General features: G+C 43.4%; 1 protein-coding gene across 1 annotated transcript in view; it reads right to left on the reverse strand.

The window, feature by feature from the left end:
- LOC147111592 (protein diaphanous homolog 3-like) overlaps positions 1 to 23,919 on the reverse strand; it is a 1,088,834-nt gene that overhangs the window by 598,321 nt on the left and 466,594 nt on the right. Inside the window, exon 17 of the mRNA XM_085998659.1 lies at positions 8,445 to 8,559. Coding sequence (XP_085854785.1) covers positions 8,445 to 8,559 — 115 coding nt within the window. The remainder of the gene's footprint in view (positions 1 to 8,444; positions 8,560 to 23,919) is intronic.

Here is a 23,919-nt window from a genome sequence, read left to right on the forward strand (position 1 = left end):
TTGTAGGAATGTCTAGTTCCTATGAAGAGACTGAGGTCGACTCAGGCGATCAACAAACGATATTTAATATAAAACAAACGGAGTTTAACAAACCAATACACGAGAACTACGAAAACAGGTCTAGTTAGTTAGCTAGTTAGTCAGGTGCGCGGCGTGTTCCTCCTTGCTCCGACTGGCCACGAGGCTGTTGTCTAAATAGACGAAAATGAAGTCGAGGTCCCGCAGCACAGAGTCCATGAGACGCTGGAAGGCCTGGGCAGCGTTCTTCAAACCAAAAGGCATCCTCAGAAATTCAAACAGGCCGAATGGGGTGATAACTGCAGTCTTCTGCACATCCTGCGGGTGTACCGGGACCTGGTGGTAGCCTCGGACCAGATCCACCTTTGAAAAAATGGTGTTCCCAGCCAAATGGGCAGAGAAATCCTGAATGTGGGGGATCGGGTATCGATCAGGAGTGGTAGCATCGTTAAGCCGTCGATCATCGCCGCATGGCCGCCATCCGCCGCCAGGTTTCGGTACAATGTGGAGAGGCGAAGACCAGGGACCATTGGACCGGCGAATTATTCCCAGGCGTTCCATCATAGCGAACTCCGCCTTCGTGACCGCCAGTTTGCCGGGTTCGAGGCACCGGGTCCGCGCGTGGATCGGGGGGCCAGTGGTGGTGATGTGGTGTTCAACACCATGTTTCGTGACCGTAGAGGAGAACGTGGGCCTGGTCAGGTCCGGAAATTCTCCGAGCAGGCGAGCGAAATCGTCCGGAGTTGGGAAAGTGCAGGAGACGGTGCGCGACATGGTGTTGCCACGTTGACATGGAATGGAGTTAAACGTGGTCGCGTTGACCAGCCGCTGGTTCCGCACATCGACCAGGAGGCCGTTGGCACACAGGAAATCCGCGCCAAGGATGGCTTGTGAAACCCTGGCCGTAACAAATTCCCAAACAAATCGCTGGCCGCCGAAGCACACCTGGGCCCGCCGTTTGCTGAAGGTCCGGATAGCACCGCCATAAGCCGCCTCGAGTGAGATACCGTGCCTCCCAGATTGAACATCCATAGCTAACGCGGGAATAATGCTGCACTGTGCGCCGGTGTCGCACAGGAATCGCCGACCAGAGATGGAATCGGTGATGAACAACAGCTTGCCAGAATTTCCGATGGCCATCGCAGCCGCGGGGCACCCGTCAGACCCGCACTTCCTTCGCCGGGGTTGCAGTGGATGCCTTCTTTTGGGAGAGAAGCTGCAGGGAGGGCGGCAACATCTGGCTTTCGCGCCAAACCGTGCGTGGTAGAAGCACAGCCCCGCAGGCTGAGGGGCTGGGGCGGCGTCCATGGGGGATGGGCGCCTCGTGGCAGCGCAGTATTGCTGCGTCACCGCAAAAATCTTACCCGCTTCAGCAGCAAGCGCTGCGCAGTCTGTGACTTCGGACCGGGCCAGGGCAGCCTGGACTTGCTCCGGTAGCTGACTGAGGAATAGCTCCCTGAAGAGGAAGCAATGCGGTTCGGAGCCAAGGAGCATGAGCATTTGGCTCATGAGTTCAGACGGCTTGGAGTCCCCGAGGTCAGGCATAGCGAGCAGTCGGCGGGCGCGCTCCGACTTCGTGAGCCCGAAGACCTGTGATAACCGCGCCTTGATCGCTTCATACTTGCCGTTGTCCGGGGGGTTTTCGAGCAGGCTGACGATCCGCGAGGCGGTGGAGCTGTCGAGTGCGGAGACCACGTAAAAGTAACGGGTCTGATCCGCAACCATGTTCCGTAGCGCAAACTGGGCTTCGACCTGGACGAACCACGAGGTCGCTTGTTGCTCCCAGAATTGCGGTAGCTCCAATGTAATGGCGTTTGTTTCCATGCTGTGTTCCTTCTGCGAAAACCATTCGCAAAAGTTGGGGTCACCAATGTAGGAATGTCTAGTTCCTATCAAGAGACTGAGGTCGACTCGGGCGATCAACAAATGATATTTAATATAAAACAAACGGAGTTTAACAAACCAATACACGAGAACTACGAAAACAGGTCTAGTTAGTTCGGAGGCTCCACGCGGACTGCTAGGGCGGTCCCGTGGTTGGCGTCATGACGTCATCACGTTTTTCCCGCCGGTGGGGGATCACGTGATGAACGACGTGATGTCATCACATTTGCCCACGCTCTTAAAGGGACCGCGCTCTGTACATGCAAACAGTAAAAACAAAGATACAGACTCAGGCTGTAGCTAACATATTGTTAAAGGGAATTATATACAGTTGGTCGGAGTCCCTTAGTGGCTCTGCCGCAATATCATAAATAGAGAATGCTGATCATAGGCCAATACTTCCATACTCATCACTACTGTTGCAAAACTCATATCACCATAATATATCTTCAGCTGACTATAACAAGTAATTTTAAAACATAGAACATGTATATAATGGGCAACTGCCACATAATGGTAAATGTGCAGAATTTTTTTTTGAAATCTCGGATGATTCTGACAATTGAGGTGAACAGTTTGCTTTTAATAACGAGATCTTGAAAGTAAAATACTAGCACAATCTGTTCCTATAAAATCAATGTACAAACTTAACGGGGTAAAAATTTGTCTGGCACCCTATTCAGGTCCAGCCTTGGCGCTGCATAGCCATCTACCCAGCCGAGAAGGCCCGAACCTGACCCGAAATTGGGCCTTGGGCCTCATTAACACTTTATACGCGATCTGCCAGCGCTGTTACCCCTCGCTCGCTCATGAAACTGCTGAAGGTAAGTCCTGGGAGTTGGAGTGGTTTAGAGAGGCAAATGAAGTGAAGCAAAACTAGTGGAGAAATGTTGATGTGTCCCTCGGTGTTGAAGGTGAAGTGTACGGAGAGTATAGGTGAAAAAAGGCGCCAGGCGCTGGAGCGGGAAATGGGGATGGTGTAATTCGAGACGACTGTGGAATCGGAGCGCTCTCCTGCTCCTCCTGGCTTCACAGGAAGATTTTATTTTTTTATTTTTAAATTACCTTTCGTTAGAGGCTGCAGAAGCCACTGAAGAATTCTGAGCAGGGCAGGCCCACCACCTGCTACACTCATCCTAAATAAATTTTGCGGAGGGGTCTTTCAACAGGCCCTTAATTAAGACGTGCAAGGGCCTAACACTTGTTTTAGATGGCTGGCCGAGATGATTACAAAATGGCCCTGATGAATTCAGCAGTGGCTTGAATGAATGAGCAGATTGGCCATGAGCTGTCTCACTGCTAAATTTGTCAGTGTTGCAACCATTTGATGCTTGAAAAATAGGTGAAAAGATACTAATATCTAGCCCAAAAATCTAAAATTTCTGCAGCTTTTGTAATGTATTCTTGTAATATGAGGATTCTGACTTTTCATGTTTTCCAATAGGTTTCTTGTGGCATTGCTGATGACAATGTAGTTTCTGACATTTAGAATGATCCTGTGACAGCCATGTATCAAATGGTGCAATTACAGCAAATCTACTGAAGCAATAGATCACAGAACTGGAAACAGGTAAAAATATTGCAGACCTTAGTGATGCTGAAAGATAGAGATCAAAGATACAATATTTGTAATACTATTTTTCTAACATTTTACAAAACTTGTTTAGAGTACAAGTAACTTTGTTCTTTCCTCGCCAAAGCTATTTTTTCCTTCCTAAAATAACTTGCATTTAAATAGCACCTCATTTTGTCCTTAGAACATCCAAAATTACTTTACAGCCAATAAATGACTTATTAAATGTAGTTGTGGTTGTCACATAGGCAAATGTGGGAGCCAATTTTGCATAGAGCAAAGTCCCACAAACAGCAAAAGAATGAATGAATGAATAGATAACCTGTTTTTGTGGAGGGACTGGTGTTGGTGCAGGTGCAGATATTCAGTATAATCACATAAAAGTATTAAGCAGGAGCTTGGAAGACATTTCTTTACACAGAATATGAAATTTTCTGCCAGAAGCCCTTGTTCAAGCAAAGTCCAGAATCTAATTTAAAGGGAATTAGGTAATTGCTTGAAAAGAAAAAGGTTAAAGGGTATGAGAAGTAAGGAAAGTGGGATTAGGCTCGATGGCTCATGTGGAGATAAAAGTCAGCACAGGTTTGATCAGCCAAATGGCCTGTTTCTGTGCTGCAACATTCTATGTTTCTATCATTCCGATCTGTCTAATAATGGTATGTGATTGATTTGCATTTGGTCAGTGGGATCTTTGAGTAAAGCTTGTTTATTTCACTTTGCAGATAGTGGTCATTGACCATCTGCTACCACAACAACAACTTGCATTTATATAGTGCTTTTAACGTAGTAAAACATCCCAAGGCGCTTCACAAGAGCGTTATCAAACAAAATTTGACAGCGAGCCACATAGAGATATTTGGACAGGCAACCAAAAGTATGATAGCGACTTAAAGGAGGGAGAGAGGTAGAGAAGCAGAGAGGGTTTGAAGTCCAGGGCATCATTAACAGCTACCACGTCGCTTTGTAGGCTCCTTCACACAATGTCGTCCCCTTGGTGTATGATGACCAGCAACACATCCTGCAGGTTCATGCCTGCTTTCCTGGCAGCTGACACAATGTTTTTACATTGAATCAGTCAACCATTCCTCAATTATTTGCTTCTGCACAGCAAGGTAAAGGTTGGCTTCCTAGAGTCAAGGACTATCTCTTGCACAATTGGCTTATGACAGTTCCTAGGATCCCATGCAGTGGCAGAGCTCCATGACTGCTAGATCTGTGGTTCAAAAGGAACCATCAATCAAGAAGGCCACTGACGACCTGAAACAACGATTCAGACACCTGGACAGGCTTCTTCAAATACAGCCCAGAAAGAGCCCTATATGCTGTCTGCTGCACGGCTTTACTTTGCAGCAAAGACAACAAAGGAAGCCACTATTGAGAGGAGGACCTTCAGAATGACCCCCTACCACCAGTAACATGGTGGTAGGGGGTCAAAGTTACCTGCAGCCAGAATTGTTCGGCAGCTACTTATTAAAGAAAACAATCTGTGCTCCCCTGTATTAACAGTTAGGTCCAACATTTGTCCAAGCCCTTCCACCTACAATCAATAGCATCTGCCCAAATACCAAAAATGCCATTAATGTCACCTCCTGTTGTAAGAGCGCCGGCGACGATAGGAACACTCTTTATATGCAAAGATTTCAAATAGCATTGTGGTTTTTAATGGCTTACATTACAGTTCCTGAGTAAAATGCTCTTTTACCTACTTTACTGCTTCTATGAGGTGCTCCTCCCATGGCTTCAACATGGGAGGAGGTAGGATCCTGTGGCTCAAGCAAGGGCTCATGAGATGTTTGTAGTCAATGACGTGCAAGACCTGAAGTACTCTCAGAAACTTGCTTGACCAACATCTCCACAGCTGTCTCTGAAAACCTCAGGGTTCTGCTGGAACTCTTCTTGGCCACGGGACATATTCCTGCAGCTCCACGGTGTTACTTTCATGCTTTGGCCACAAAAAAAACTTCAATTTAAGCTGACGCGGGCTGTTAAGAACCTGCATCAGTGCCCAACTTCCTGCTCCTAATCAGCCAGCTGCCTATCACAAGCACGTATCACTTACTGCATGCATATGAACAGCAACCTGGAAAACACAATGGGTCCCCACGGACTCGTACAAGCAGCGATTGCTCTTGCCCACCCACCTCTTTAGGCTTTACACCAGGAGACCAAAATTGACCACATGATATTATCAGGAAAATGTTGTGCATAAGAAATAAATGCTGCTACTTCTGGTGTTAAATACTTGTGTTTTGCTGAGAAATTGACAGAGGATCCATAAATAATTTTCAGGAATACTGGAAAGTAAATGAGATATTTTTGGTCTTTACATTTACTTTGTCATTACAAAAGCATAAGACTCGTTTATTTATACTGATACTCGAGTGAAAACATGCACAAAGAATGCTTATTTATGTACTGGAGGTTGAATCTTTGTTATACTTTGACTGACATTGACCCATTAACTGTGACTGGCTGAAGCACAGATAAAAGCTGTGTGCATGCAAATGACCTATCTACACTGTATTAGGAATATTAATAAACTTCTCTACTGGCATTAACGTTCAAAAATTCTCTAGCATTTGCAAACTATTTGAATCGAGTCTAAAGCCAAACCATACCTTTTTGATATTCACGACAATCTTAAGTCAGGTCCATAAATTCATACAAAATCAGCACTAATTGCTGTGTCCTCGTACTCAGAAGCAGGATGATCAGGCATTAAAATCAAGAAAGTACAGTAACGGTGCTACTTAAAGTCATGGGAGTATACGCAAGAAATAGGTGCAGGAGTCTGCCTCCGCCATTCAATAAGATCATCACTGATCTTCTACCTCAACTCCACCTCCTCGCCCTATCCCCATGTTCCCTTCGAATCCAACAATCTATCAATCTCGGTCTTGAATATACTCAATGACTCAGTTTCCACAGCCCTCTGGGGTAGAGAATTCCAAAGATTCACAACCCTGGGTGAAGAAATTCCTCCTCATCTCAGCCTTATCCTGAGACTATGACTCCTAGTTCTAGCCAGTGGAACAACCTCTCCGCATCTACCCTGTCAGTTACCCTCAGTATCTTATATGTTTCAATGAGATCACCTCTCATTCTTCTAAACTCCAGAGCGTATAAGCCCAATCTACTCAATCTCTCCTCATAGGACAGCACTCTCATCCCAGGGATCAATCCAGTGAACCTTCTTTGCACCGCCTCAAAGGCATGTATGTCCTTTCTTAGATAAGTAGAGCAAAACTGTGCACAGTACTCCAGGGCCTAGAAATTGAGTGGGCTTAGCGCCCAATTAGTGGCGCTAGAGGGCCTTGCGCCGGACTTATAGCCGTTTTGCAAATTGACTTGGGCCTTACCATCGGCGTTAGCCGGTAGCGCTGCGCCGGCACCGATGACGTCATCGGTGTGCGCAGCGTCCCGGTTGCCGTGGTAACCCGGCCCCAAGCCCAAATTCAGTTGCGCCCGCCTCGCCCGTGGCAGGCGCAACTAACGAATGTGAAAAGTGTTCTTACACGCCTTTGCGCCGGCGCATAAAGGTGGAGCGGCGGCCGGCCGCGTTCCCGGCGGCCGCCTGCCCGCACCTCCCTTCCCGGACTCCTGCATCACCCCCCCCGCGGCCCTGATGAGTGTGTGCTGCGAGCCCGGCACTTCCCCGAGGTGCCGGGCTCATTTGTCGGGGGAATCCGCCGGACAGTTGTCGGCTGCAGGCAGCTCCTCCTTAACAGAAGGAGGAGGCCTGCAGTTCCCCAGCCTGCCGCACCGCATCGGGTGCCGCAGCGGGGGATTAGCGCCGGGAAACCCAATTCAACGCCCGTTTTCAGGCGCTAAAACCCTCCTTTAGCGCCCGCCGCCCTCTGGGGCCGGCGCAACCGAATTTTCGTCGGGCGCTGCCGCATTAACGCTGGCGCAAAATTTCTGGCGCTACAGCCCTGGCGAGCCCACAACCCAATTTCTAGGCCCAGGTGTGGTCTCACCAGAGCCATGTACAATTGTAGCAAGACTTCCTTACTTTTGTACTCCAACCCCCTTGCAATAAAGGCCAACATGATGAAAGTGAAGTTTATATATAACTAAGTTTTACTTGTGCAGGAGTTGTGGACTTAGACATCAATCTATCCAATCTATTTATTAGAAAACTATTTTATATCCTTTCTGAAGTTATGCCTTGCTCAAGATTTCCTTGTACTTTATAAGCACCCGATGATCCAGGTCTCTGGCAATGTGACTCTTGAACTGAGTGAACAGGTGAAAAGTTGCTTTACTCTCCAGGTTATCCCTCCAGAAGAATCACCTCCTGGCAACAGCCTGCTAAGAAGGGAAAATCATACAGAGAATTGCAGATGATTGTTGGGGAGGGGAAGAGAGGGAGAGTTCCTGTTCCTACCACTCTACAACACATTTGTAATATATCAAATGCTGTGCACTACAAATATGCTTCCTTATGAATTTCTTCGTGTACATATCCCAAATCTTACAAATAAACTTCTTGTGCATAAATCTCGCAACTATAATTTAAAGACGGAAGTAATGAAATATTTAAAATAGGAAAAAAAGTTTCAGCTATATAAATGTCATATTTAAAATATTTAGATCAATCTGAAATATGTATTGATCACTTTTTTTAAATTATTGTGCATGAAGGCAAATTATATAACTGAAAAAACACAATAATTTGAAGCTATATATATGATAATGGCATTAACTTCAACTTCAACTCAAGTAGCAATTTCCACTCAACCTGAAACACTAGTACATCTTATGCCCTATCTGCAGTGAGATTATATCCAGTCTGTCTTGTAGAATATATATATTCTTCCTAAAAATTCAAAAATATACACAACTCTGAAAAAATCCGACAGCTACACAGCTATCTACATAACTAAAATCAGACAAAAAACTGTCCAAAACAAATTGGAATTCTGCAAATGCCCAAGCAAGAGATATAATGTCAAAATTAACATGGTACCTTGTTTTTGCGCACCAAAGATTAAACCAATCCGAGCAAACAGGTCAGGGCTTTCATATTTGTCCTCATTTGCTTTTATCCAGAAACAGTTCTCAGGCATTTCAAGTGGTCTGATCTGTGAGAACAAATGACAAATCAAAATGTTACTGTTAAAATATCTGGTTACGATGTCTTAGATTTATTATTAAATAATTTAATTCCTTGAAACTAAGTAGATTAAATTTGGGCAATAATATTTCAGTAGCTATTTGGAAGTTGCAACACTTTTCAATTTTGAGCCAACACAATCTTGTATTCTACTTGATTTTAAAAATCTTGTTGCACCAATCCCGGAGCCCCAATCGTGGCTACAAAAAGGAATCAACAACTCACCAAATGACTGATGGAAAAGCGTGCAATGCTACATTGCTATATTTTGTATAGCAACTTAAAAAATTCAATATATTTTAAGAATGCTGATGGTTGCCTTTTGTGGATTGGAGGGTAATTTTTCATTTCATACATTTATGATTAACCATTAAAATTTCGGGTAGTACTCCAGAACACACCAATATGTCAGTATGGAACTAACTGCTGCACCCTCTATTGATACAAAGGTAAACATACTTTTGGCAAGAACCATCTAACTGACCTTGCTGTATCAAAGTTTACACTTGATTATATTGCACTTTTTATAAAAATATACAATGTATAATTTGGAAGGTTTGGCTGTATTGGGCTTGAATTTGCGGTCGGAAGCTTCCTACAGGCGGATGCCGAACGGCAAAAAAATCTACGAAACTACCTGATGGTCCTGGATCCACAGAGACTCGCACTCCTGGGCCTCAATGCGTAGAGGCCCAGGTATCCCAGGGGCGCAGGCGTTTCGCAAGCGCCTGGTATCACGTGGACCGGCCTAACCAATGAAAGGGGGATCCCCATGCATGCTTTTGGGGATTCCGTACGTACAGAATCCCCATAAGCATGAATGGGGATCACATAAAAACACTAACATAACAAATACATTTTTTTAAATTACATATTTAAAATTAATTAAAATACAATTTAATTAAATATTTTTTTTTTAAATTTAATGTTTTAATGGAGCTAAAAATAACTAACTTATTTTACAGGTGTTTTAATGTTTAAATAATTGAACAAAAGTTATTTTTATTTTCATTTAAACTTTTACGCTGGTAAAAGCAGGCCTTACCAGGCGTAAGAATTTCATGGGCATTCACTGGGCAGAAGTTGGGCAAATATCCCAACTCTGTGCCCGCAGATGCCCTTTTCCCAGGGACGCAGATGATCTGTCGATTCTTGACAGATCGCAAGTTCCGGGTTTTCGCGCATGCGCTTCACACGCGAAAACCCAGAACTTGCGCGGCCCTTATGGGCGCGTACCCACTACGTACACACCCGTAGGGGCCGCAAAATACGGGCCATTATGTTCTTATATTAAGTACTTTTATGTATAACATTGGGCGAATGAGTGTGACTGTAGCTTCTAAGTTGAAGTCACTCAAATACACATTTATTACCGACAATTGAAGACACTTAGCCACTACCAGTTAATTTTAACTCAGATGGATTACTTATGTTCTGCTAATATTGGAACTTGCAGTTCTTTACATTCAAAATATGCCAGTCACATCTTGTGGCAATGAAAGGCTGTTCCCTCATAACCACATAACACTGTTTTGCCTTTGTGTCAAACAGCTGCACATTTTTCTTCGCCATATTACATTTATTTTTGGTCTTGCTAATCATTTGCTCATTTCTAATCCTATTGTAGAACTCATTGGAGGAAATCATTGTAAATGATTATTATACCAAATAAGTGCTTGCCATGTTATGAGCATTTAACACATCTGTTTAAAATTGAAATGCAAGGAACCCTAAAAAAAAAATCGACAGAACAAACATTTTTGGAGATGGGAATTATAAAAAGTAGTTAAAATATAAGTGCACATATCTGCCAATATAATCTTTTTACACAAGAAAAAAGCTTAAAAGGGAAGTGACAGCAAAAGCAGAATTGGAGAGGTGAGAGGTAATGGCAGTCAGAAGACCTGCAGGAAAGAGAGCATGAAACTTTATCACGGTGGAGGTCCTCTTGGAAGCAATAAGGACAAGATGGGAAGGAATTTGGTACACAGGGCAAGAAACTAACTCAGGCCATAATGCAGACACTGGCCCATCGGAAAATTTACCCAGCCCAGTGGCCTGTCAGGCAGGAATGCACAGGATTAGAATATGCAAGAGCCTAACACCTCTTTTAGGTGGCCACCTGAAAAAATGGCCCAATCCACTATCAAGTCAGGTGTCCTTGGGGCATAGGATGTTGGTTCCCGAAATTGACCCCGATTCAATTTATACTGCTCAGTCTTCAGCTGGTCCTTCTTAGGACAGTGGCTGCTGAACACAACTGCCCTAGTCCTATAAGGGTCAGATACAGAAAGAGCAGCCACTGCGATGACTATGGTGATATCTAAAAGTTCATCATTATTGCAAGGTTTTGGAGCACATACAGGCACAAAGGGGAAACACTTGGGTGAGGACTGAGGAAAATTCTCTAGTGTATGACGCACATTGATGCAATAAATATCAGTTAATTCTTTTTCTGCTTTTATTCTCTCGAGTGTACGGACTGTTGTGGGAAGGGGGGGGGGGGAAGGCACTGTAGCCTGCTCCACATTGCCATTTTTCTTTCTTCTCTTTCCGCTGCAGACCTATTCCCAAACTGAGGGGACAGTCATTAATATACGCAGAGCGGGTGAGCGGCGCCTGTAAGCACAAATCAGTGGCACCAGCCCTGATGAAGACCCGTGAGTTCAGAGCATTGTCGCGCTGCTCCAATGCAGCGCAGGAGGTCGAGAAAAAGCCTTTCCAGACACACACTGGCCCAAATCTGCAGCTCCCAAAGCAACTACCAGACCATCCCTGGAATGTAATCAATCCCCTCCAAGATAGATTACTTGCTCCCTCCTACATTTTGAGGCCTTTGTAAAGCCCATAACATAACCTAGCTCCTAGCAGGCATAGGTTCCATTGGGCTCCTTGCTGGGGAACTGCTTTGATAGTGTCAGCCATATTACCCAAGTGGCCATTATTTATGAGTGAGCGTCGATGGTGGGTGTCAGCAGGTTATTCGTTCTTAACGTGAATCTATCCTCATCCATTCTCTATACATCGCCATTACAGCCTATACTACACCATTACTGCATAACGATCAGGAGTAGGATCTCTGACTGATTTTGCCCTCCCTAGCACAGAGGTAAATGAAGCCCAACATGGTGCACATACTGCTGCCCAACCTGAGATTGGCTAATTCAGCACAGATCAGGAATTGAACCTGGGATGTTTACAGTCTGTATGATTCATTTACTCATCAGAAAATTAATATCAGATTTATAAATCTGCAGCAAACATAAAACTTGAAATGCTTTATATTATAATGGCTAATATTATGATGTTGCAAATGTCCATGGATACTGATCAAGAAGCCAGGCTACTGATGCATTCAATCAACAGCAAATTTAGCGACAAGTATCTGGAGACTCCAGGAACCAGAGGGAGATGAGGAAGCTCAACAAAAACTGGGAGTTCCCTGCTGCCACACTTACAAAATCAGGTACATTTGTCTTTGGATGTCGTGAGCTGAGCATGGACCATTGTCAGGAGCTAATGGCACTAATAAGATGTAAATACCCCTTCTTTCATTAAATCACATTGTCCTATTGATCAGAACCAGCAAATGCATTTAAAAACAATTGTGATGATTCTTGTGCCCATCAAAGCAAAGGACGGTGGTTTGGAAATTGAACACTCTCATTTCAGGCACTCAGTGTGAGCATCAAGTGCTCTTTACTCCGGTATAATACAACCGTTGGCAGACTAAAAGTTTCTCTCCTCTGCCCCAACCATGTACAGGAAACTTACGTTTAACCGGAGGTTAAATGTCCGGAAAGCTCTATCTACCGGCAAAATTCAGGAGCCGTTTCCTATAAGTTTTTTTTACTTCTCGTTGCTTTTTTTTCCCCAGTCAGGCTCTGCAAGGTCTAGCTGAAGCTGTTGCTTAGCTACAGAGACGCTTTTAAGCTGCGGCCGACTGTTTTGAAGCTGTTGCTAAGCAACAAGGTTTGTTGATTCACACGGAGCTCAAAAGCTCCGTATGTTTTAACATTAGCGCTGGTTTCTACGACAGTTTTGATGGTACGGCACAAGCTCGATCCCGTCAGTGCCGGATACCAGAAAGTTTCCTGTACCTCAGCTCCAACTTCAATCACTCCTAAATGTAAACGTCTGATGTTTCCAGTACCCTCACCAGCCATCCACATGGACTAAGTGAGATTTGCAATTTAGTATCAAATTCGGGCAGTTCTTTCTGTGGGTCCATGATCACCAAGAACTGGTTTCAGTCTAAAAAAAAATTAATAACCCTTACAGCCAACCTAGAGAGATCAAAAACTCATTAGCCTGATCTGGCTTTAAACGCAAGTTGCAAAATTATGCTACTCAGTCTTCCAGTCAATCCACTTTTAATGGTTCGTAAGGGTGACCCCGAGCTTCCGGTCGCCTGTCATTTCAATTCACCGCCCCATTCCCACTCAGACCTCACCGTACTCGGGCTCTTGCATTGTTCCACGGAAACCCAGTAAGCTCGAGGAACAGCACCTCATCTTCCGATTAGGCACTTTACAGCCTTCCGGACTCAATATCGAGTTCAACAATTTCAGATCATAACCTCGGCCCCTATTACATCTTTATATATATTTTTTATCCACACCTTTGTTTTGTGCCCTTCCCCCTTTTTTTCTCTCCCACATGGCAGCTGTCTCTCATTCTGCCTGCGCATTTCACACCTAATCTAGAGCTGTCTTTTGTCTCTTTACTCGTCCTATCACCATCTCGTCTCGTTTTGAATACCTCTTAATGTCTCTTCACTTCTCTTTTGTTCTTTCATCCCCATTTCCCAGCCCCCAAACTGGCCTTTTAATCAGTTTCATTTCCTGTGTTTTTTCAGTCCTGACGAAGGGTTTCGACCTGAAACGTTGACTCTATTTCTCTCTCCACGGATGTTGCCTGGCCTGCTGAGTTTTCCAGCATTTTCTGTTGTTATTCCACTTTTAATGGTGTACTGTATAACAAGAATGTGAATGCTTGCTTGATATCACACAGAATCACAGAATCTACAGTGCAGATAGAGGCCATTTCGGCCCATCGAGCCTGCACCGACACATATCCCACCCTATCCCCGTAACCCCACGTATTTAATCCCCTAACACTAAGGGTCAATTTATCATAGCCAAATCAACCTAACCCGCACATCTTTGGACTGTGGGAGGAAACCGGAGCACCCGGAGAAAACCCACGCAGACACAGGGAGAATGTGCAAACTCCACACAGACAGTCGCCCGAGGCCAGATTTGAACCCGGGTTCCTGGCGCTGTGAGGCAACAGTGCTAACCACTATGCCACTGTGCCTAGGGCACTTCCGTGAGGAACTTCCTACTGCTTTTGTATTTATTGCAATGAATGGTTTTCAAAGACTCGTTACTTCACACTGATGTTCCTAATCAAGAAATGCACTATTGTTAGGGAACCATTCAATACTAAATTATAACCAGAAAAAATGCTATGAAATTGGTATTGATGGGCTTTTATTTGAAGCCGAAGTTTAATTCTTCAACATCTACAAATAAAATATAAAAGTGTGTCACACACTGGCTATTTACCATTATCAAATTATAAGTGCCTGTCAGACTTAAGTAGACCAGAAAATCAAGTTCCACCTTTCTTCGACTTTTTTTATCGTATTGACCTTTATCATAAATCTTCTAAAAAAAAAAAAAAGCAATGGTTCACTGGCTTGTTCTTAAGTGGATTTAACTAAATATTATGGATTACATTTAGAAAGTTTCGAGGCTTTGTTTTAATCTGGAAAATCAAAATGAAACATTCAGGCAGCAAAGAACCCCCCTGAAAACAAAAATAAAATGGACAGAAGCATCAAGTTCTGAGCAGAGCAACATTAATTGTATTTTTGCTTCACATACCTGCTACTGAAATATACAAAACCCAATTCCTGACCAAAAAAAATATGTTGCGTATCGGTGAGGTTTCTGCAACTTTGACAGGCTAACTGAATATGACTCAGTGATTTTTGATGAGAAAAGGTAAGGACCTGAATTTGGTCTAAAGAGGAGTTTGCCAGTGAGACTTTGATTCTCTTCCCCCAAATCTCACCTCAACTGTTTGCCTGTTTCTTGCTCAGCCCTACTGGGTTTACAAGATAAATAAAAATTCCATCCTTATAGTGTCACAACATAAAAGTGAGCAGGTAAAGTTTTTGGAAGACAAATTCCAGAGCATGGCCACCTCACAGATACAATGAAATAATGATGCAAAGGATACATCATCCTGACTTGGAAATGTATCGGCCGTTCCTTCGTCGTCACTGGGTAAAAATCCTGGAACTCCCTCCCTAGCAGCACTATGGAAGTACATTCACCACAGGGACTGCAGCGTTTAAAAAAGGCGGATCACCACCACCTTCTCAAGGGCAATAAATGATGGCCTCGCCAGCGATGCCCACATCCCAGGAATGAATTAAAAAAAGTGTAATGTATCCAAGTTTGCTGACAATACAAAGCTAGGTGGGAAAGTAAGCTGTGAGGAGTCTGCAAAGGGATATAGACAGGTTAAATGAGTGGGCATGAAGGTGGCAGTTGGAGTATAATGTGGGGAAATGTGAGGTTATTCACTTTGGTAGGAAGAAAAGAAAAACAGAATTTTTTTTAAATGGTAAGAAATTATTAAATGTTGGGATTCATAGGGATTTTGGTGTCCTTGTACACAAAACACAGAAAGTTAACATGCAGGTACAGCAAGCAATTAGGAAGGCAAATGTTATGTTAGCCTTTGTTGCAAGGGGGTTGGAGCACAAGAGTAAGGAAGTCTTACTGCAATTGTACAGGGCTTTAGTGAGACTACACCTGGAGTACTATGTTCGGTTTTGGTCTCCGTGCCTCAGGAAGGATATACTTGCCTCAGAGCGAGTGCAACGAAGGTTCCCTAGGTTGATTCCTGGGATGAGAGGGCAGTCCTATGAGGAGAGATTGAGTAGAATGGGCCTATACTCTTTGGAGTTTAGAAGAATCAGACATGATCGCATTGAAACGTAGAAGATTCCGAGAGGGTTTGACAGGGTCGATACTGAGAGGCTGTTTCCCCTGGCGGGAGTGTCTTGAACTAGGGGCCATTGTCTCAGGATAAGGGGTCGGCCATTTCACTCAGAGGGTGGTGAATCTTTGGAATTCTCTACCCCAGAGGGCTGTGGATGCTCAGTTGTTGAGCAACGCTCCCAATAAGCTGTACCGCTGTGCAGCTCTCTACTGGTCCCGCGCAGTTAAGAAACTGTGAATAGGCCACGCAGCCCCTTAAAGGGGCAGCGCACCCAAAAAAAATTACGGCGAACATTGTCATTGAGTATATTCAAGGCTAAGATGGATAATTTTTTGGACTCTAAAGGAATCAAGGGATATGGGGATCAGGTGGGAAAGTGGAGTTGAGGTCGAAGATCAGCCATGATCTTACTGAATGGTAGAGCAGGCTCGAATGGCCTACTCCGGCTCCTAGTTCTTATGTTCTTATATTCATGAGAATTGGAAGTTGAGGGGAATTCTAGAATTAGGGGGGATGGACAGCCTGTTTGAAACCTGACTCAAAGTCCCAAATGGCATGTTGCCTCGCAGATGCCAGGGTAAGAGGCACAGTGGAACAAGTTGTAAAAAGTGAAGTAAACCAGCCAGAAGCCATGGTCCACAAAAGAATGATTGAAAAGGGAAAGAGAAGGATGGAGGTCCAAAGTTTGAAGGCTTCAGTTCTGAACTAAAATGCAAGATCTCAGGGTAGTAATCTCAAGATTATTCCTGGTACCACATGCCACAAGTTGAGAGGAGCAAATTTGATATGTCAATGCGCAGCATGACAAATAGTTTCAGGTTCCTCGGACACTGGGACAAATTCTGGGGAAGGGGGAAGCTGTACAGATGAGACAGGCTTTACCTGAATTTAACCAGTACCAACACACTTGCAGAGAAGGTAAATAAGGCAATGAGGAAAGATTTAACCTAACAAGGCAGGAGATGGGGCAAACAGAGCTGATCTAGAAAGCAATGTAGAAAAAATACAGCAGTAGATGCTATGATACAAAGCAGGGGCTAGTAGATTACTGTTCAAGTGGAGATATTGATAAGTAATTAAGTGTGTAAAGTATATATGATCATAGAGGAAATAATGTCAAAATAAACAAACAGAAGTCTCAGGAATGGGAAAAATTAATGCCTCAATGTCATATATATGAATGCTAGAAGTCTTATAAATAAAATGGCAGACCTGGAGGTCCTTACTGAGGAAGGAGGTTTTGATACCATAAGCATCACAAATGCTATAGGTCTCAATGGTGGCACCACTGCAGCTGTGGGTTCCAGCTCTACTTGGGTGGCCGTTGATTCTCTTCCCCCAAATCTTAGCTCAACTTTATGCCAGCTCCTTGCTCAGCCCTACAGCTGTTTAGAAAAAAAATTAAAATGTCATCCTGACAGTGCGCCCATCGCCCCGCAACATTTCAAATGCTAGCTCCAGTCCAAGCTGCTGTTACTGCGTTCTGCAGGCTGGCACCTGGCCAGTCTTCTGCTGTCTTGTTCTTTTTAAAAATTAATTAGCAGGACGTGGGTGTCGCTGGCATTTACTGTCCATGAAGGCGGTAGTGGGTTTTCTTCTTGAATCGCTGCAGTCTATTTTTGGTAGGAGTCTGATACAACTTGACTGTTAATTTGATTGTTTGCTAGGCCACTTCAGGGATCAATTAAGTCAAGCACGTTGGTATGGGACTGAATTCACATATAGGCCAGACTAGGTAAGGATGGAAGGTTTCCTTCCCTACAGACATTCATGAAGCAGGTTTAGTGAGATGAATGAGATTTTTTTTTTTTTTTAAAGTCAATTTCAAATTCTCAACCTGCCATGGTGGGATTTGAACTCAAATTGTCTGGATTACTTGTCCAGTAACAGTACCACTAGACTACTGTACCCCCATATGTGGTCTGGTTCCCGTGCCCCTCTTTGCTTTGCTGGCATCTCCTAGTTTTTGACTTTGTTTTCCATTTGCTGTCCCAGCTCTTCGCATCCCACCCCTATTTATTCACTTTTCCCACTTTTTTAATTTTGCCAACCCAGCTTTCAATGCTCCTTCCTTTCTGGTTCTTTTTTCATTTGCTTCTCCAGCTTTTATTTGTCTCTCCCTCTTTTTGGTGTTTTTTTCTTTTATTGATTTTCTGACCCCGCAGGTAAGACCCCTATTTTCAGTTTTTAAAATTTAATTTGTATATTTATTATAAATTAACATGACCTTCAGCTATTGTACCTTATTTGTATTCCAAAAATACTCCCACTTCTTTCATTTTATTCTCTGCCTAAGTCCTTCGCTTGCCAAACCATCAAACCTCACGTCTTCCTGACCCTGCCCTCCAACTTATTTTAACACAATGGGAAACCCCTAATGTTATTTAAAAACAAATACCACGTTTGGTGAGCCAATATAACAATTATCAGGTTTCCTTCTAGGTACTATATATCACATATTGTAAAATAAGTTTTTATTTTGTTTTAAACCTTATTTTGGACATTAGAAATTTACTTTAGAGAAAAAAATGGTGGAGAATAATTTTTCCAAAAAGCACTTTTAATGGTTCACAATTTATATCAACAATTTAGACTTTGGAATCAAAAACACAATTTCTAAATTTGGGGACGACACCAAATTGGGGGGGATAGTCAGTACTGAGGAGGACTGCAACAAATTACAAGACGACATTAATAAACTTACAGAATTGGCATATAATTGGCAAATGAATTTCAACATAGATAAGGGTGAGGTATTACATTTTGTTAAGAAAAATAAGGAGACCACATATTACTCTTAAAATAAGAATCTAAATTGGGTAGAGGAGTAAAGGGATCTGGGAGTACAAATACACAAATCACTAAACGTTGCGACACAGGTCAATAAGGCCATAACAAAAGCAAACTAAGCACTAGGGTTTATTTCAAGAACAATATAATTGAAAAGTAGACAAGTTATACAAAACTTGTATCGAACCTTAGTTAGACCACACTTGGAGTACCGTGTGCAGTTTTGATCGCCATATTATAAAAAGGATATAAAGCTACTGGAGAGGGTGCAAAAAAGATTTACAAGGATGATACCAGAAATGCGAGGGTATATCTATCAGGAAAGGATGAACAGGCTGGGTCTCTTTTCTCTTGAAAGGAGAAGGCTAAGAGGTGACCTAATAGAGGTCTATAAAATTATGAAAGGTTTTTATAGAGTAGACGCAGAGAGAGTATTTCCACTTGTGAGGAAGAGCAAAACTAGAGGCCATCAAAATAAGATCGTCACCAAGAAATCAAATAGGGAATTCAGAAGAAACTTCTTTACCCAGAGAGCAGTGAGACTGTGGAACTTACTACCACAGGGAGTAGTTGAGGCAAACAGTATAGATGCATTTAAAGGGGAACTAGATAAGCATATGAGGGAGAAGGGAACAGAGGGTTATGCTGATAGAGTTAGATGAGGAAGGATGGGAGGAGGCTCGAGTGGAGCATAAACACCAGCATGGGTTGAGTTGAATGGCCTGTTCCTGTGCTGTATATTCTATGTCACCCTTTTTTTCTTTTTATTGGTGGATTCTCCAGATCGTCATTCAGGATTGGCTGTTTTCAAAAGTCCTAAGGAGCTTCTCATGAGTCATTTTATAACTGCTTTCCTCACTTTTAATTCGTATGTTCCCTACATCATCAGTTTTAATTTTCTACTGTTTCACTTTGAGCATATCAACAAAATAACATGGTGAAAGTATTACAGATACTCACAAGAACTGCAAACTATACACAAGACTTTCAACCTATTATTACCCGATTACTCATGTTGTTGCACATGGTGAGTGAGAGATATGCTGTTTTATAACAATATACTGACGTTACTCCATGTAAGGCACAATGTACCATCAGAATCACTGATTTTTCTCGCCGATTTCCTCGCACTTTCTCTACCTAATCAATTCTATTGGTTAATGTATTACTTTGAATCGAAGGTGGTGACTGAAATAGGACAGTAAATGTTTGCATTACGTGCATGCTATATGCAAGATTTTTACTATATTATACAGATATAGGTTATTCACCTTGTTTTCCTCTTGTTTTGATGAGAACTGCACTTTAAGTACATTATAAATATAACAGAAATCTGATAAAAAGCACATCAGGGAAAGGATGAAACTAATTTAAATGATATATAAGCTGCTGTGTCATGATGAATGGGGGTACAAGGAACATTTTATGTTTGTAATTATACAGTTTACAATTTTGACTGTCAACACATATATGAATATGTAAAGAGAAAAGCATGCAAGCTTTATTTATTACAATCTGCTACATTGTGTGAAGTTACTTACAACAAAAACGACAGCTGTTTGCCATTTCATGCTGAAGTTAAATATTGCACCTGGCAACACGGTAGATTACATGTTGCATGCTTTGACTTCACCAGTTTGCTAGGAACATCACAGTGATGTGATAGAAAGTTGTGTACGATGGCTAAAATTAAACAATGACCGAAGCATCCAGATAGAAATACAGAAGTACTTCTATCATGAATTCTTTGTTCGAATAAGATGTATCAAAAACAAATTGTTGTTCTTCACTTATCTGGGCAAATATATATACATAAGAACATAAGAATTAGGAGGAGTAGGCCATTCGGCCCTTCAAGCCTGCTCTGTCATTCAGTAAGATCATGACTGATCGTCGACCTCAACTCCACTTTCCCACCTGTGGTGTATGTGCCTTTAAGAGCAATTGTGGTGTATGTGCCTTTAAGAGCTCCAGGTGTGCGTAATGCCGGTAATTGCCACTTGGGCTATATAAGCCTGTGTATTGTGTATATCCTTTAGAACCCCCACCCCCCGCCCCCCCCAGACTTGCTTAGTAAATACCTATGAACCAACTCCTGTCTTCAGTGTCTTTATCTACACACGGACACTACAGTGGTGACGAAGTGGAAACGGACTTACCTGCAATTCGGCAGCACCTCAAGGACATCGATTCCTCCAGCGTCCAGAAGACTCAAGGAAGTAATAGAAACTGTGGTTTCACCAGCTGGCCAAGCTGGTGGCAGGTACTGCGCTAATCCTTCCTGGGCGTCAGGCTGGGGCTCCAGCGGCGGGCTCTACAGCTGAGACAGGCAGCGAAATTGGAGGCAAGCAATAACGGACTGGGAGGGTGCACTCGGGAGACGGCCGGCGCGGCAAGCAGGTCAGCGTTTAGACCTCCGTCGGGAACGAGTCTCCAACAGTGAATAAACGGAAACCACAGTAAAACAGCGTTGTTATCGGTAGCAGCGGCGGGAAAGCGCAGGAAGCGCCATATCGTTGCTACAGAGAAAAAAAAAAGCGCGGGAAGCGCCATATCTTTTTTGAAATGCCTAAGTCTGGCAATATTGATGCTTTTGATAACGAAACAGAGCCTAACTTTGGCAATATTGATGTTTTTGATAACAAGATAGAGGATTGGACCACATATGTAGAAAGAGTGGAGGTGTTTTGCACCGCAAATGGAATAGAAGATGAAAAAAAAGCTTCAGTGCTTCTGGATCTAATGGGCGCAGAAACATACAAGCTGTTACGCAACTTAATCACTCCAGCCGAACCGATGGACAAGAATTTTGAGGAGATTGTTGATACCCTACACTGCCAATTCGAGGCAGGACTGGCAGATTCTCTGCAAGACAAATTCATCTGCGATCCCCTAAGTGTAGAAACACAAAAAAAGGTATCTTCTGGAAAAGATTTAACACTGGACAAGGCTTTCAGTGCAATAGGAGCAGCAAAGATACAGCAAAGGCCACAGGACTTCGGCACCCATGAAATGACACGGGGTTTCAAGAGATGTTATCGCTGCGGCAGATCCAACCATGACCAGAGGGATTGCTGGTTCAAAGAAAAAGCATGCAGGCGATGCGGGAAGATGGGACACATTCCACGTGTATGCCGATCTGAAAATAAAAAATCCACTAACGGGAAGAGAATCAATAAGGAAAAGCACAGAAAGGTACAAATGATGACGGGACAGTAGCTCCAAAGACCAGAAGAGCGATAGCGACTCCGGGAACAAGAGACTAAGCTCTCTCAAATTACATAATGTAATTGCCAATGAAGATTACCAGACCATTTGGGTTACCCTCATAATAGCAGGGTCCCCAGTTAAAATGGAGCTAGATACAGGATCAGCTCTAACCGTAATAAATCGACGAGATTACCAGAGGCTATTTTCGCATATACCTCTAAAAGACACATCCATTATCTTAAAAACATATACGGGGCAGAAAGTATACCCCAAAGGAAAAATAAAGGTGCCTGTGGTATACAACGGCAAAGAAATACAAAAGTTGTATTTATACATTCTACAAGATGGTGGTCCACCGTTGTTGGGACGTGAATGGATAAGGAAGATACGTTTAGACTGGCACTCCATTCAGGCACTGACTGTGACCAGTAAGGAAAAAAACAATGATGACATCATACCTGAACGATTAAAAGACATCTTGGCCAACGCCAAAGAAGTGTTTCAAGAGAAACTAGGAACCTTGAAAGGCATCACCGCCTCAATAAAAGTGGAAGATGCAGCAATTCCAAAAATTTTTAAGGCAAGACCGGTGCCATACGCAATACGTCCGGCAGTCGAGGCAGAGCTGGAGAATTTGGAAAAGGCAGGCGTATTATCCAAAATATATTGGAGCGAATGGGCAACACCCATCGTTCCAGTCATAAAAAAAGCATTGAAAAATAACTCTGAGGAACAGAGAAAAATTCGCATCTGTGGGGACTTCAAGGTGACTGTAAACCCGGTCCTTCACACGGTACAGTATCCTCTTCCGAGGATAGAAGATATTTTCGCCTCACTATCCGGAGGAAAACGTTTCACAAAAATTGACTTGGCACAGGCATATCTACAGATGGAGGTTGAGGAGACCTCTAAAAAGTATCTCACAATAAACACACACAAAGGCCTGTACCAGTACAATCGACTGGTTTTTGGAGTAGCATCAGCTCCAGCTATCTGGCAAAGAGCTATGGAGCAAGTCCTGCAAGGGATTCCGGGGACTCAGTGCTACCTAGACGACATCCTTATAACAGGAGAAAACGACAACGAGCACCTTGCCAATTTGGAGCAGGTGCTCACTAGGCTGAAAGAACGGGGCCTACGAGCAAATCGCCCCAAGTGCGAATTTTTCCAAAATCAGATATCATATTGTGGCCACATAATTAATAAGGAAGGGTTGCATAAGTCACCTGAAAAAATTGAAGCAGTTATAAAAGCCCCAGCACCTGAAAATGTTTCACAATTGAGGTCATTCCTGGGATTAATAAATTACTATCATAAATTTTTACCGAACTTATCAACTATTCTACACCCTCTTAATGATCTTCTACGCACAGGAGTGATTTGGAAATGGAACGAAGACTGTAAACGTGCCTTCCATAAATGTAAAGACTTAATCACATCCGAGAAAGTTTTGGCTCATTACAACCCATCACTACCAATCAGACTGGCGTGCGATGCATCCCCTTACGGTATAGGAGCGGTATTGTCCCATAGATTCCCTGATGGCTCGGAACGGCCGATAGCTTTTGCGTCACACTCATTGAACTCAGCTGAGTGTAACTATTCCCAGATAGACAGGGAAGCACTCAGCCTGGTATGGGGAGTGAAGAAATTCAACCATTACCTACACGGACAAAAATTTACCTTGCTGACTGACCATCAACCCCTCATCTCCATATTCAACCCTAAGAAAGGTGTCCCCATTATGACGGCACAAAGACTACAGAGGTGGTCCCTTTTTCTAGGGCCACACCAATACAACATTGAATACAAAGGGTCAAAACAGCATGGGAATGCTGACGGTTTATCGCGCCTGCCGTTGCCAATGATAGAAGAGGCACCTACAGTAGACCCAGTAGAGATATTCCACTCTACCATAGTGGAATGTCTACCGGTGACAAATTCTGCCATTGAAAGGGAGACAAGAAATGACCCTACTCTCTCACGGGTCTACGATTTAACAATGAAGGGATGGCCAGCACATGGCGAACCACTGTTGCCAGCATTCTCGCAAGAAGAGAACAGCTGTCAGTGTGCCGAGGAACCTTGATGTGTGGATCCAGAGTGGTGATTCCACCCAAACTCCAGGATAAAGTGCTAAAGGAGCTTCACGAAGGGCATCTGGGTGGAGTGAAAATGAAGAACCTAGCTAGGGCGTTTGTATGGTGGCCAGGTATCGATGGAGACATCGAAGACATGACCAAGAGCTGTCTAGGATGCCAGAAGGTCCAAAATGCTCCGCCACAGGCCCCTCTACATCCATGGGAGT

Source organism: Somniosus microcephalus, chromosome 10 (genome assembly GCF_052327205.1).
Source record: "Somniosus microcephalus isolate GS21.2 chromosome 10, FLI_Smic_1.0, whole genome shotgun sequence".
In the NCBI taxonomy this organism is placed as follows: Eukaryota; Metazoa; Chordata; class Chondrichthyes; order Squaliformes; family Somniosidae; genus Somniosus; species Somniosus microcephalus.